The 15840-nt window shown below is 47.6% G+C and overlaps 1 protein-coding gene across 5 annotated transcripts in view; it reads left to right on the top strand.

The window, feature by feature from the left end:
• fip1l1a (FIP1 like 1a (S. cerevisiae)) overlaps positions 1-15840 on the top strand; it is a 139521-nt gene that overhangs the window by 122076 nt on the left and 1605 nt on the right. For all 5 annotated transcript variants that reach the window (XM_072496770.1, XM_072496767.1, XM_072496769.1 and 2 more), the window contains exon 15: positions 15385-15540. In XM_072496770.1, the coding sequence (XP_072352871.1) occupies positions 15385-15540 (156 nt within the window). The remainder of the gene's footprint in view (positions 1-15384; positions 15541-15840) is intronic.

A 15840-nucleotide genomic window follows, 5' to 3' on the forward strand; every position in this document is an offset into this window, starting at 1 on the left:
TGGGACTGACACTGACGGGACAAACTAGGAAACAGTGTGTCTCTGTGGGTGAGATGGCATCTGGTGTGTTGAGTGCCTCTATTAACTGAGGGGGCGGGGTATTCTAGAACAATGTTTTTCAAACGTTTTTTTTCCTGGGGCCCACTTTTCCCAGCCGTCCGACCTTCACAACCCACACCGGCCAGCCGACCTTTACGGACCCATATATCGGGTGCAGACCTCCGCCTGTTCCTTTGTGCAATCGTCATCTTTGTGAAAATAGAAAATCCAACCTCAAGCATGTAGGTTTTTGTGAAGGGCAATAGCAACAAAATGCTTGTTTTACTCAACACTGGACACTCTTGGGAGATGCTACTCCAGAATGTTGACACCCTCATGGGATTTCAGGTACAGTAGAGTTGTTTATTCATTTGGAGTCAGCTGTAAGTTAATCACTGACACTGTGCTCTCAACCTCAAAAGGAATTTTTCACCCACCACTTCTCTTTCAAAATCTGAAACTTCTCTTGTTTGCCAGCACTTTCCTGCACATAACACACATGGGCTTTGCATCCTTATTTTTAAAAAAGTTTAATGAACTAGAACATGTTATCTTCAGTGTAATAGTTTAACATTTTCTGTGAATCATTGCATACCAAAACCCTTCTAGGAATGTGTGAATGTAGGAGTATAGTGGCAACATTTGGATGAAGTGTAAAATTCTGTACAATTTGAAATTTGCTGCCAGTAAGCAATGGAAGTGTGATTGACTGTAGTGGTCCTGACGGAGATGTATGCTTAATATAACCTCACCCCAGATGAATGGCAATACTGTGGCTAATTCATAGCACTGAGCTGCAAATGGTCTGTTTGCAAACTGTGAAGACTACAAATTTAAGTTGGTTTTTGGAGAGGTTCATTCAGAGCCTACATTGAGCTGCTGTTGGAATAGATGCATTCATCAAGGATATTTCAAACATTCCCAGGAACTTTGACTTCACTTGACCTATTAAGATTTTGGACTTTGGTGCCTTGGGATTGCACCCTGCTCATTTCACATTATTGGCTTTTTGAGATAGTAGCAGGATAGAATGGGGGGACAGAGAGAAAGGCGGGTGGGGAATTAATTTTAAAACTAATGCAGAAGGCTTCACATAGGCATTGATGTCTTATTTTCGAGCTGCCGTATAGCTTCAAACTTTGCTGTATTCTCCAATGTTACACGGTTTAGTCGTTTTGCTCCATGTAGCCCCTTGCTCAATGATACTCCTGGTGTTTCCAGTTAATAGATTACCACAAAAGCAGCCACGATTCCCCCTTCGACAAGCAGTTCTTTCAAAATCATGTCACAATCCAGGAATGGTCAGGGATGGAACCAACCTCCAGATATATGATATTCGTGGAGGCTTAATACATTCGGTAAACTTCATATTTACAACAAAAAAATAATCTCACAACTGTGCCTTCCTGCAGTGCTCAACACTAATAACTGAACTGCTGATTTGCAGCAAATGATGAGACACTGACTAGTAGACCACTACCTTCACAGCACCAAAGAAGAGTCATATTGGACTCAAAACGTTAATTCCGTTTCTGTCCGCAGATACTGAAAGACCTGCTGAGTTTTTACAGCACTTTGTTTTTATTTCAAATCTTCAACATCCATAGTATTTTGCTTTCACCGCCACAGTATCTTGATTTTATAGCTGGCAGTGAGTGCTTTCTATTTTGTTTACCTATTTCACATAATCTCACATTTATCATTATCATTGTAGCTTACTAGGTGTAAGCCTGTAGCTTACTGTGCGATCATTATAATGATTCCAAGGTGATGGCAGAAAACTTTCTAGTTATTTACATCTTTTCGGCCATTTTTTAATACATAAGTTGATTGCAGTACAATCACTGCTCCTCATCTGCAACAATTTATATTTATATAGCACCTTTAACGTAATGAAACATCCCAAGATGTTTTACACGAGCATTATAAAACAAAGTATGAAACTGAACCACATAGAGGTAATGGGTCAGATGACCAAAAGCTTGGTCAAAGAGGTAGGTTTTAAGAAGTGTCTTAAATGAGGAAAGTGAGGTAAACAAGGTAGCGATAAAAGCAAATTACTGCGGATGCTGGAATCTGAAACAAAAGCAGAAAATACTGGACAATCTCAGCACGTCTGACAACATCTGTGGAGAGGGAAGGGACCTAATGTTTTGAGTCTGGGTGACTCTTTGTCAAAGCTTTGTAAATGGTTGTTCGCTGGTCTTGAGGTTTTGTGTAATCCTTGAAAGAAATTATGCAGCTAAAGGATGACAATAGTGCATTACAAAATAAGTTCAAAATATTAATTTCCGAGCATCACATTTGCAGAAGTATCTGACATATTCAATAGTTTGTGGCTATTGGTTTCATAGGGCAGGATTTTCCATTTCATCTTGACACCAGGACTGAATTGTGTGCGATTCCTGTTCCTGTTGGGGGCACTATGCGTTGAGAGAATCCTGACATGCAAATGGGCTAGCACTCTGCAGTGCGAATTCAGATCAAGTCCCAGCCCAGCGGGCATTCTAACCACTGGGACCGGAGTTAACTCCAAAGAGCCAGGCAGCTGGAGCTGTTTTTAAACGCTCCACTTCCCCCATACTCGCTGCAGCCACCAAGATAGCTCACAGAAGACCTGCCCCCCGAGGTCGGGAGTCCAAGGTGGACCCCCCAGCTCCATGCCAGTGTGGAACGAATAACACCCTCTTCCCAAGGGTAGGCTGCAGACTCGAGCCTGCCCTCCTGAACAGTGCCTGGGAGTTGGTGCCAGAGGCACTCAACGCTGCCAGTCTTGCCTGTAGGAGACAGCTGGTGATCCCGAGGGGTGGAGGTCACTGGTGAGGCTTCTTCCCTGAGAGGGGCAAAGACCAGGGAGGGCTCCAAAGACCAAAAGTGCAAATGTCCTCTGGTTAGGATGAGTGTTGCTGAATACCTTCCTCTGCAATGGGGCATCGCTTCTGAGGAGTGCTAACACCTAGTGGGCCCCTGATTGAGCTTTGCCACACCCATCCACTTGATGCAATAGCTGGGGTATGATGGTGTCCAGAGGGGAGGTCTGGGTGGGCATCCAGAGTGAGCATTCAGAGGATACAGGCAGCACTCAGCAATATGAGCAGCCAGGAGCTTGTAAGTAGAATCAAAGGGCTGCATTTAAAAGACCAATTGCAGCAATGGCGGCCTAGGCCAGGCCATTCTGATCCTGAGGGGACACACACCAAGTCACAACCCGCTACTACCCCTGCTACGAGCAACCACCCCCAGCAAGTCTGACAGTTTCAATGGGTTTTGGTGTCTTTTTCTTGAATAATAAGAAATACTGGCATTGCCAGACAAGAAGTTGCGATACAAACTCATGTGGCCAGATACAAATGACTGCTACAAGCAGATGGGGCTGGAGGGTGAAGACCCATAAACCGACACACAGGAAAAGCAGACAGCAACAGAAAGAGGAGTATCTCAAAATTCTCGTGAGGAATATAGGCATATCCCTCTCAGGGGGAGGTCAGTTTTTTCTGTTTGCCTCCAAGAACTCCAGTCTAGTTTTCTGTCACAGTCTCGTTTTCTGTCAATGTCCAAGTTGGCTCAAAAAAGGTCTAAGACTTGAAAAGCTGTGTGAATAGATTGAAGCTGCCAAACGGTTAAGTGTGGTGTTTCTTCACCCCCCCCCCTTCCTCCAGAGATAGCTGAACTGTTGGTTTGTTGAAAAGGAACTCTGGAAAGCTATGCCATCTTGAAGGCCTGACGGTGACCCAAGGGAGGAAAGGTTTGTAGCGTGCCTTTCTGATAATTGTACCCCTGAAACTCTGAGGCAAAAGCTGTTGTCGGATAAGATGCCTGCCCTATCCTGTATGAACAAGGAACAGCATATTGCAGAACTATTTAGCTACGTAATGCCATACATGCTGAAGGGAAATGCTTTTGGTTGTATAAAATGTGTCTTTGTTAAATCAATTATTTAATGTGAAATTTATATTTTTAGCTGAAGTATCTTCGCCTTCTAATTCACATTTATTTATGCTGTTTTTAATTAGTGTTGAAGTAAGAGGTACAAAAAGTGAAATCTTGTTGGTAATTTCTTCTTTGCAGATCATTTGGTAAATTGAGCTATTTTGGTTTCATGGCTCCCCCATAAGGATTGTAATAGTACAGAAAGCTACCAGTCATAATATAACAATCTGCATTTATATAGAACTTTTAACATAGTAAAACATCTCCAGCGCATCACAGGAGTAGTTATCAGACATAATTTGACACTGAGCAGCAGAAGAGATATTAAGACAGGTCTCCAAAACTTTCAAGGAACCTCTAAAATCAGGACAAGACATACAGAGCGCTATGGGTTAGGAAGGAAATTCCAGAATATAAAGCTTTGAATAGTGGAAGAAAGAAAATCAGGGAGGTACAAGGAGATCAGAAGGAGGTTGGCAGAGATCGGAGGATTTTTGGACTAGAGGAGGTCACAGATGTAGAAACAGTTGAAGTCATGGACGGATTTCAAAACTAGGATGAGCATTTTAAAATTGAGGCATTGCCAGACAGGAAACCAATGTAGGTCAGCAGATGAACAATACTTGAATTTAGAAACCAACAGCAAGGCTTTTTGTGATCTTGTGTTTACAGAGGGTGCAAGGTGGCACACCAGTCAGGGGAACATTGGAATAGTTGACTGTAAAAGTAACTAAGGTATGGATAAGAGTTTCAGCAGCAGTTGAGCCACAATAGAGGAGGGTACAGGTAATGCCACAGAAAGTGAATGTAAGCAGTCTAGGTGATGGAAAGGATATGGGTCAGTTTAGAGACAAATAGGGTGCCACAGTTGCGAACACCATAGTTTACCTCATAAAGTGACCAGGGAAAGAGTGAGTCAGTGGCGAGGGAAGTAAATTTGTGGTGGGAACTGAAGACCATTCCATAGAATCCCTACAGTGTAGAAGGGGACCATTCGGCCCAGCGAGTCTGCACCGACCCTCTTAAAGAGCAGCCTATCTCGGCCCACTCCCCTGCCCTATCCCTGTAACTGCACCTAACCTACACATCTTTGGATTGTGGGAGGAAACTGGAGCAAACCCACGCAGCCACGGGGAGAACATGCAAACTCCACAGAGCCCCAAAGCCAAAATTGAACTTGGGTTCCTGGCGTTGTGAGGCAGCGGTGCTAACCACTGTGCCACCGTGAGGAATTATGTTAGTCTTCCCAGTATTTAGTTGGAGGACATTTATGTTCATTGGATAAGAGATGTGACAAATCGGAGACAATGGAGCAGTCAAGAGTGGTGGTGGTGAGGAAGAACTGGCTGTTGTCTGCATTGATGTGCATCCTGACGTGTTTTCGGATGTTGTCACGGAGGAGCAGCATGTAGATGAGAAATTGGGGACCAAGTGCGCATCGTCGGGGCACTCCAGAACGAACAGGGAAAAAATGGGAAGAGAAACATGTACAAATGTGTTTTGTTAAATTGCTCAATCGTTTTCAACTAATTTCAGCTGCTCACACCCCCCCAGTGCAGTTGGTGTATATATAGTTATATTATACTGGTGTGTGTATATAGTTGGTGTGTGTATACATAGTTTTATTTAATGGCTTACATTATGTATAATGTAAGCCATTAAATAATAATTCTCAGTTGGAAGTTATCAAGTTTAAAAATTGATTTCTGTCACTGAAGGGCAAGCTGATAGTCACATCTGGAATGGGCAGTTTCTGACATGGTTTTGATGCTGAGTTCTGATACGGACTAGTATGGTCCTCCAGGTCCAAGCCATGGGGTGGCAACTTGTTCAAGGTCCAAGTGATTGTGGGAAGTATGGAAAACCATCTTGAAATGCATGTGAATAACTCAAAAAGGTCTTTGAAATGGTAAGAAGAAGGTTAAGATTGCATTTTAAATAAGTGGGAGGTGGGCTGAAAATATATTTGAATAATTTAGGTGAGATTGAAGATTTGGAAAAACCAGAAAAAGTTATTTGCCTCTTAAGCAATTTTGACAGCATGGCTAAGCACTATTACAAATATATCCATCTTTCTATAATGTGTACAACATTTTTGTCCAATGACATTAATGTGGTATCTGTTTCATTCGTTTTTCAAATTACAATGATTAGCAAACTTCTGTCTGTTTTAGACTACAGAACAATGGTAAGGAGAGTGACTATGTTCAAACTGCTTGAACATTTCTGCAACTGGGCAGTGTGTTGTATTGAGCATTGAGTATGACAACGCAAATTTAAGTTATTTGAAATTTACCAGATGTTAATATTTGAATAGGAGAAGCCTGGCCTTTAATTGGTGTGGTTTGTGGCGTGAGGCTTTGACTGATGACAGCCGACTGTACAAAATATTTTTTTGTAAAGTAAAATAGGGTTCAGCCAAGCCCAGAAACAAACATCACCAGAGATCCTCTGACCTGTTCATCCTCTGCACAAGATGTGCAACGGTGAGCAAACCTCTGAACATCACAGCCAAACATCAAAAAGTGGCTTATTCAGATTGTGAAAGTAATCCAGACACAAAATGTTTGTGACCAGAATTCTTACCAATGCCATTTACTGCAAGCAGGTGCATACAGAAAAAGATCAGGTCTGTGTGGTGCACAGTCTTTTGTTTTCTTCATCATGGCTATTAAACCTTTATTGATAGTATTGAGACCATATTTGATCTTGATCTGTTTGCTTTTTAATAACCTTAAATTGTTGTAAGTTGACACTGTTCTGAGATTTGCATCTTCCTGTGAATGATTTCAATATTTTCTTCCACTTGCTTTTTATGCCACACAAACTAATGAGTTTTCATTTCCTTCAGAGAAAGCTAAAAGTCATTCTGTTGCCAGTATTAAGATGCTGCATAATCAGTAAATTGTTGCTTTCCTGTCAGCACTAATGATCTAATGACTAACAAATGTATCAATGACTAATATTACTAAAACTATTTGTCATAGGAAATATATGTAGAATTCTAATTTGTCAAATGCCTTTTCAAAAAGTGTTGGAATGCTGTTGACTGCTTCTCTTGGCTTCTTTACAGCATTGGCAGATTTTTTGTGAATGCTCAAAGCCACATGTTGTTTCTAAGCAAGCTGACTCCTACAAGTCATCTTCCTTCACCAGTCAAACACTCAGCATTCTTGATGTCTGAAGCATGTTTTACTTTCTATGAATCATAGCCACACTACCAATTCTGGAATTGCAGAATTTTGACCAGAGTTGGCCATATGGACCCGGGGGATTGCAGATTTCATAGCTGTTGAAAAATGTGTTTGTCATCTCTTAAATGTGTCTTTAAAAATAACGGGTCTCCCATTTAAGACTATATTGAGGAGGAATTTCTTCAGTCCAAGGGTTGTTTACCTGAGGAATTCTGATCCCCAGAGAGCAGTGGAGCCTGAGTCAGTGAATGAACTCGAGGCAGAGTTAGATAAATCTGTGAATGACTAGGGAGTCGGGGATTAGTGGACAGGCAGGAAATTGCAGTTGAGACCATCAATCCATCAGCCGTGACCTTACGGAATGGTGGATGGAGCAGGCTGGATGGGCCAAGTGGCCTATTCCTGCTCTTATTTCTTATGATATTGTAATGTCCCCATCTGAAATCAGGGATTTAACAACATTTGCTCCTTGCACACATGTTTGTCGACTTGCTCATTTGTAGCAATGCAATGTTGCTACTAGCTTCATTGAGTTTTTCTATCCGCTTCAGCAATGTGGCTTTCAAAAAGCCTTTAATTACCAAATTGCTTTGCCTTGAATAGATAAGAGGAACTTTTAAACCTATTTTTTAGTCACTTTAGTGAATACCTCACTTTTTTAAAGAATGGCATGAGGTGTAACCCAACAGTTTTGATTCTTTAAGAAAAATTGCAATGTTGCAAATGCATCTAACTTGCCAACTGAATCTAAATAATAGGCTGTTGATTTTAATAGGCCTGTATAGTATGGCATGACTGGTAGCTGGAACTTTGGTGGAGAATTGTCAATCAGTGTAACAGAGAACAGTACAGGCCCTTCAGCCCTAGATGTTGTGCCGACCATTTATCCTAATCTAAGATCAATCTAACCTACACCCCTTCAATTTACTGCTGTCCATGTGCTTGTCCAAGAGTCGCTTAAATGTCCCTAATGACTCTGACTCCACCACCTCTGCTGGCAGTGCATTCCACACACCCACCACTCTCTGTTTAAAGAACCTACCTCTGACATCTCCCCTATACCTTCCTCCAATCACCTTAAAAGTATTTCCCCTGGGGAAAAGTCTCTGGCTATCCACTCTATCCATGCCTCTCATCACCTTGTACATCTCTATCAAGTCACCTCTCTGCCTCCTTCGCTCCAGTGAGAAAAGCCCTCGCTCCCTCAACCTTTCTTCATAAGACATGCCCTCCAATCCAGGGAGCATCCTGGTAAATCTCCTCTGTACCCTCTCCAAAGCATCCACATCCTTCCTACGATGAGGCGACCAGAACTGGATACACTATTCCAAGTGTGGTATAACTAGGGTTTTGTAAAGCTGCAGCAAAACCTCGCGGCTCTTTTAAAAAAAAATATATATATATATTCAAAATTTTCAACAGATTTTCAACAAACCCCCCCCCCCCCAACAAAAAGAAAGAAACAAGAACACAACAATCAAAAATTATACATTGGATTTCCCCCATATACAATAAGCCCCCATATGACATTTAAAAGCGCCAAAAGGGAAGCCCCCCACCCACCCAAACGCCCCCTGGGCTGCTGCTGCTGACCACCTCCTAACGCTCAGCGAGATAGTCTAGGAACGGTTGCCACCACCTGAGGAACCCCTGCACAGACCCTCGTAAGGCAAACTTTATTCTCTCCAGCTTGATGAACCCTGCCATGTCATTGATCCAAGCTTCCACACTAGGGGGCTTCGCATCTTTCCATAATAGCAAAATCCTCCACCGGGCTACCAGGTTCGCAAAGGCCAGAATACCGGCCTCTTTCGCCTCCTGTACTCACGGCTCGGCCGTTACCCCAAATAATGCCAACCCCCAGCTCGGCTTGACCCGGGCTTTCACCACCTTGGACATTGTCCTCGCAAAACCCCTCCAGTGCCGGGCACGACCAGAACATATGGACGTGATTTGCCGGGCTTCCCGAGCACCTCCCACACCCGTCCTCCACCCCAAAGAACCTACTCAACCTCGCCCCTGCCATATGCGCTCTGTGAGTAACTTTAAACTGTATTAGGCTGAGCCTGGCGCAAGAGGGGGAAGAATTAACCCTATTCAGGGCATCAGCCCACAGACCCTCATCTATCTCCTCCCCAAGCTCCTCCTCCCACTTGCCCTTTAACTCCTCCACCGAGGCCTCCTCCTCTTCCTTCAGCTCCTGGTAAATCACAGAAACTTTGCCTTCTCCAACCCATACACCCGAAATCGCCCTGTCCTGAATCCCCTGTGCCGGGACCTGCCGCCTCACAAATGCCCTCACTTGCATGTACCTGAAAGCGTTTCCCGGGGGTAACCCAAACTTCTCCTCCAGCGCCCTAGGCTCGCAAACGTCCCATCGATGAACAGGTCCCCCATTCTTCTAATCCCTGCCCGATGCCAGCTCCGAAACCCCCCATCCATCCCTCCCGGGACGAACCGATGATTCCCCCGGATCGGGGAACAAACTGAGGCTCCCACCTCGCCCCTGTGTCGCCACCACTGCCCCCAGATCTTCAACGTCGCCGCCACCACCGGACTCGTGGTGTACCTTGTTGGCGAGAGCGGCAGCGGTGCCGTCGCCAGCGCCCCCAGGCTCGTGCCCACACAGGACGCCATCCCCAACCTCTTCCACGCTGCCCCCTCTCCCTCCACCCCCCACTTACGGATCATCGCCACATTGGCCGCCAATAATAGCCGCACGAATTCGGCAGCGCCAGCCCCCCCCCTGTCCCCGCTACGCTCCAGAAAAACTCTCCTCACCCCCGGGGTCTTATTCGCCCACACAAAACCCATGATGCTCCTACTTACCTGTTTGAAAAAGGCCTTGGGGATCAGAATGGGAAGGCACTGGAACACAAAGAGAAACCTCGGGAGGACCGTCATTTTGACCGACTGCACCCTACCCGCTAGTGAGAGTGGCAGCATATCACATCTTTTAAAATCCTCCTCCATCTGCTCCACCAACCGCGTCAAATTGAGCTTGTGCAGGGCCCCCCAACTCATAGCTACTTGGATCCCTAGGTACCAAAAGCACCTTTCCGCCCTCCTCAGCAGTAGCTCGTCTATCCCCCTTCCCTGGACCCCTGAATGCACCACAAAGAGCTCGCACTTCCCCACGTTGAGTTTATACCCCGAAAAGTCCCCAAACTCCCTTAGGATCCGCATGACCTCCGCCATTCCCTCCACTGGATCTGCCACATACAGCAACAGGTCGTCAGCATACAACGACACCCGGTGTTCCTCCTCCATTTCCTGGACTCCCTTAGTGCCATGGCCAGAGGCTCAATTGCCAGTGCAAACAACAAGGGGGACAGGGGGCACCCCTGCCTCGTCCCCCGGTACAGCCGAAAGTACTCCGACCTCCGCCGATTCGTAGCCACACAAGCCACTGGGGCTCTTTATAGCAGCCTGACCCAGCTGATGAACCCCTCCCCGAACCCAAACCTCCGCAACACTTCCCAAAGATACTCCCACTCCACCCGGTCAAAGGCCTTCTCCGCGTCCATAGCTGCCACTACCCCCGCTCCCCCTCCACCGGGGGCATCATAATCACATTGAAGAGCCTCCGCACATTTGTATTTAATTGCCTACCCTTCACAAATCCCGTCTGGTCCTCATGGATCACCCCCGGGACACAGTCCTCAATTCTCGTAGCCAGCACCTTTGCCAACAACTTAGCATCAACATTGAGGAGCGAGATTGGTCTATACGACCCACATTGCAGTGGATCCTTGTCCCGCTTCAGGATCAAATAAATCAGTGCCCTAGACATTGTCGGAGGCAAGGTACCCCCCTCCCTCGCCTTATTGAAAGTCTTCACTAGCAACGGGCCCAGCAGGTCCACGTATTTCCTGTAGAATTCAACCGGGAACTCATCCGGCCCCGGGGCCTTCCCCGCCTGCATGCTCCCCAATCCTTTAACCAGCTCCTCCAGCCCAATCGGCACCTCCAAACCAGCCACCTCCTTCTCCTCCACCCTCGGGAACCTCAGCTGATCTAAGAATCGTCGCATCCCCTCCTCCCCCGCTGGGGGCTCAGACCTGTACAGATCCCCATAGAAGTCCCTAAATACCTTGTATATTCTCACCGCACTCCGCACCGTATTCCCCACTCTATCCTTAACTCCACCAATCTCCCTCGCTGCGAAGCTGGTGTGCCAGCATCCGACTTGCTTTCTCCCCATACTCATACGTCGCCCCCTGCGCTTTCCTCCACTGTGCCTCTGCTTTCCCTGTGGTCAACAGGTTGAACTCCGTCTGGAGGTTCCGGCGCTCCCCGAGTAGCCCCTCCTCGGGGGCCTCTGCATACCTCCTGTCCACCCTTAAAATCTCCCCCACCAACCTCTCCCTCTCCCTCCCCTCTCTCTTCTCCCTGTGGGCCCTAATGGAGATTAGCTCTCCCCTGACCACCGCCTTCAGCGCCTCCCAGACTACCCCCACCTGCACCTCCCCGTTGTCGTTGGCCTCTAAATATCTTTCAATGCGCCCCCGCACACCACCTCATCCACCAACAGTCCCACATCAAGGCACCACAGCGGGCGCTGGTCCCTCTCCTCCCCCAACTCCAGCTCCACCCAATGCGGGCCGTGGTCCGAGATGGCTATGGCCGAATATTCCGTTCTCTCCACTTTCGGGATTAGCGCCCTACTCAAAATGAAAAAGTCTATCCGGGAGTAGGCTCTATGGACGTGGGAAATGAAGGAAAATTCCCTGGCCAGCGGCCTGACAAACCTCCATGGGTCCACTCCCCCCACCTGGTCCATAAACCCCCTGAGCACCTTGGCCGCAGCCGGCCTCTTACCCGTCCTGGACCTAGAACGGTCCAGTGCTGGGTCCAGCACCGTGTTGAAGTCCCCCCCCCCCCCCCATTATCAAGCTTCTTACCTCCAGATCCGGAATCCGACCCAGCATGCGTTTCATAAATCCGGCATCATCCCAATTCGGGGCATATACGTTCACCAGTACCACCCGCACCCCCTGCAACCTACCGCTCACCATCACATATCGACCTCCATTATCCACTACAATATTCATTGCCTCAAACGACATCCGCTTCCCCACCAGTATTGCCACCCCTCTGTTCTTCGCATCCAGCCCTGAATGGAAGACCTGCCCTACCCATCCCTTTCTCAGCCTAACCTGATCTGCCACCTTCAAATGTGTCTCCTGGAGCATAACCACATCTGCTTTCAGTCCCTTTAAGTGCGTGAACACCCGGACCCTCTTGACCGGCCCGTTCAGGCCCCTCACATTCCAAGTTATCAGCCGGATTGGGGGGCTTACCGCCCCCCCCCCGCCGACTAGCCATCTCCTTTTCTAGGCCAGCCACGTGCCCGCGCCTCCCGCACCCTCCAGTCCCCCAAGTGGCGGACCCCCGCCCCGACCACCTCTCCTACGTCCAGCTCCCCTTTGGCCAATGCAGCAGCAACCCTGTTTCCCCCCCCCCCCCTCCCCCCGCTAGATCCACATCTAGCCATTTTGCTCCCCCATAACACTCCCATAAGTCAGCTAACTCCTGCTGACCCCGGCCTCTCCCGCCATTCCATCGACCTCCCAGTGTGAGAATCCCCCCTCCCCTTGGCAGTCAGTGTGCGCTCCTCTCCAGCACCGCCCCCCCCCCCCCCCCCCCCAGTCCTACCCTAACGCGGGAAAAAGCCCGCGCTTTCCTGAGCCGGCCCCGCCCCCTCTGGCGCAGCTCCTTTTTGCGGCCTTACCCCCAACACCCCGCTCCCCCTCTTCCTCCGCGGGGGCCTGCCCCTCCAACATCGACGCCCACACTCTCCCAGAGCTCCCACATCAAATCCATTCACCCATCCCCACCCAGCACTCAAACCAAAAGAACATTCCCCAAATGTAATAAACACAGTGAACACAGTAAACATCCCCCCACGCCAAACCCTCAATTTGAGTCCAACTTTTCAGTCTGTATAAAGTTCCATGCCTCATCGGGCGTTTCAAAATAGTGGTGCCGATCTTGGAACGTGACCCACAATCGCGCTGGCTGCAACACACCGAACTTCACCCCCTTCCGATGGAGCACCGCCGTAGCCCGATTGAAACCAGCCCTCTTCCTAGCCACCTCCGCACTCCAATCTTGGTAAATTCGGATCTCCGTGTTCTCCCACCTGCTGCTCCGCTCTTTTTTGGCCCATCTCAGGACACACTCTCTGTCCGTAAAGCGGTGGAACCTCACCACTACAGCCCTTGGCGGCTCATTGGCTTTGGGTCTCCTTGCCAGGACCCGATGAGCCCCATTTAGCTCCAGGGGCCTCGGGAAAGCTCCCGCGCCCATCAGCGAATTGAGCATCGTGCTCATGTATGCCCCGACATCGGGCCCCTCCACTCCTTCAGGGAAACCCAGAATCCGAAGATTCTTCCTCCTCGACCTATTCTTCACATCCTCTAATCTTTCCGCCCACCTCTTGTGCAGCGCCTCGTGCGCCTCCACCTTCACCGCCAGGCCCAAGATCTCATCCTCGTTCTCCGAGGCTTTTTGCCGCACCTCCCGGATCGCCGCCCCTTGGGCCTTCTGGGTCTCCACAAGCTTCTCAATCGCTGCCTTCATAGGCGCCAGCATTTCTGTCTTCAGCTCCTCAAAGCAGCGTTTAAGAAACTCCTGCTCCTGCGACCACTGCGCCCATGCTGCTTGGTCTCCACCCGTCGCCATCTTGCTTTTCCTCCCTCACACTTTTCACTGCCCCAAGATCACTTTTTTCACTGCTCCACTCCTGGTCCAATCCATATAATGTCGGGGGGACCCTGCTGTCACCTTCCCACACTGGAAGCCATCGAACAATTGCCGTTGGGGCCCCTCTGGAGAGCCCAAAAATCCGTTCCCGGCGGGAGCTGCCGAACATGCAACCTACCTAGGCATAGCCGCAACCGGAAGTCAACCTCGCGGCTCTTAAACTCAATCCCTCTGTTAATGAAAGCCAACACACCATACACCTTCTTAACAACCCTATCAACCTGGCTGGCAACTTTGAGGGATCTATAGGGCAGCATAAGTGGATGGCACTGTGGTTTCACAGCGCCAGGGTCCCAAGTTCGATTCCCCGCTGGGTCACTGTGTGGAGTCAGAACGTTCTCTCCATGTCTGCATGGGTTTCCTCCGGGTGCTCCGTTTCCTCCCAAAGTCCAGGTTAGGTAGATTGGCCGCAATAAATTGCCCTTCGTGACCAAAATAAAGGTTAGATGGGGTTATTGGGTTATGGGGATAGGGTGTAAGTGAGGGCTTAAGTGGGTCGGTGCAGATTCGATGGCTGAATGGCCTCCTTCTGCACTATGTTCTATGTACGTGGACCCCAAGATTCCTCTGTTCCTCCACACTTCCAAGAATCCTGCCTTTAACCCTGTATTCAGCATACAAATTCGACCTTCCAAAATGAATCACTTCACATTTATCAAGGTTGAACTCCATCTGCCAGTTCTCAGCACCGCGTCAATGTCCTGTTGTAACCTGCGACAACCCTCAACACTATCTACAACTCCCCCAACCTTCGTGTCATCGGCAAACTTACTAACACACCCTTCCACTTCCTCATCCAAATCATTTATAAAAACCACAAAGAGCCAAGGTCCCAGAACAGATCCTTGCAGGACACCACTGGTCACCACCCTCCAGGTGGAATACTTTCCATCCAATGCCACTCGCTGTCTTCTTTCGGCCAGCCAATTCTGTATCCAGACAGCCACAGTTCCCTGTATCCCATGCCCCCTAACTTTCTGACTGTGCCTACTATAGGGAACCTTATCAAATGCCTTACTATGACTTACTATAACATCAACTATGACTTGCTTACTTTGTTATTTCCTATTGATCCTACTAGCTATTTATTTTGACTTGCTCCCCGAAGAATAACTAAATACATCTGAAAGGTTTTGATCACCCCAGCCTGTTAAAAGCCTAAAATTGTGGATTCAGGCCATTGGCCGATGGCCATTTTTGTCTTTTGAGCCGATTTTGATGAATACAAGTAAATGAACTATCTCAGCCCAATACAATCAGCTATAGAGTGAGTAGTGTATGTTTGATAGAAATTGTAAAAGACTGCAAAAGCGAGGATTTGTACAGCACATGGTGAATGGGGAGCCACACCTATTACATATTTAAATAGAAGAACTTTTGTCTTTCTCTGTCATGTTTGAAAGTTGTAAGCACATCAAGACATAAAACATTGTTTCTTTCTCTCTATGCACAGTGAAGAAGGTCGGTATCGGCACAGAGACTACTCGTCGGATAAAGTCTATGAGCGTGAATACCATCATCGGGAAAAAGTTAGCAGGGAAAAGGAAGATCGGCACAAAGAACGCCGACACCGGGACAAAGAAGAAGGGAGACACAAATCTTCGAGAAGGTAACAAAAATTTAGCCACCGAATTGCTTCTAGCAGACCAAATATATTTTAAATATTCTTTAAAATGCAGCTGCATAGTACTCCCATCCCACAGCTCAGAATTCTGATGCATCTGGGAATGAACAGGCGAGAAAGGCACAGAAATATTTGAAGCGAAATATGTTACTAAAACACTGATTGAAATCATGGTTTACTTTATTTTTATGCTGATCACAATTAGGGATGTTGGTGAGGTGGATCAAAACCCTTCCCACTTAATGGATTCCCAGGTTCTAATACAGCCAGATGCAATATTAAGGT

This window comes from Scyliorhinus torazame, chromosome 3 (assembly GCF_047496885.1).
Source record: "Scyliorhinus torazame isolate Kashiwa2021f chromosome 3, sScyTor2.1, whole genome shotgun sequence".
NCBI lineage: Eukaryota > Metazoa > Chordata > Chondrichthyes > Carcharhiniformes > Scyliorhinidae > Scyliorhinus > Scyliorhinus torazame.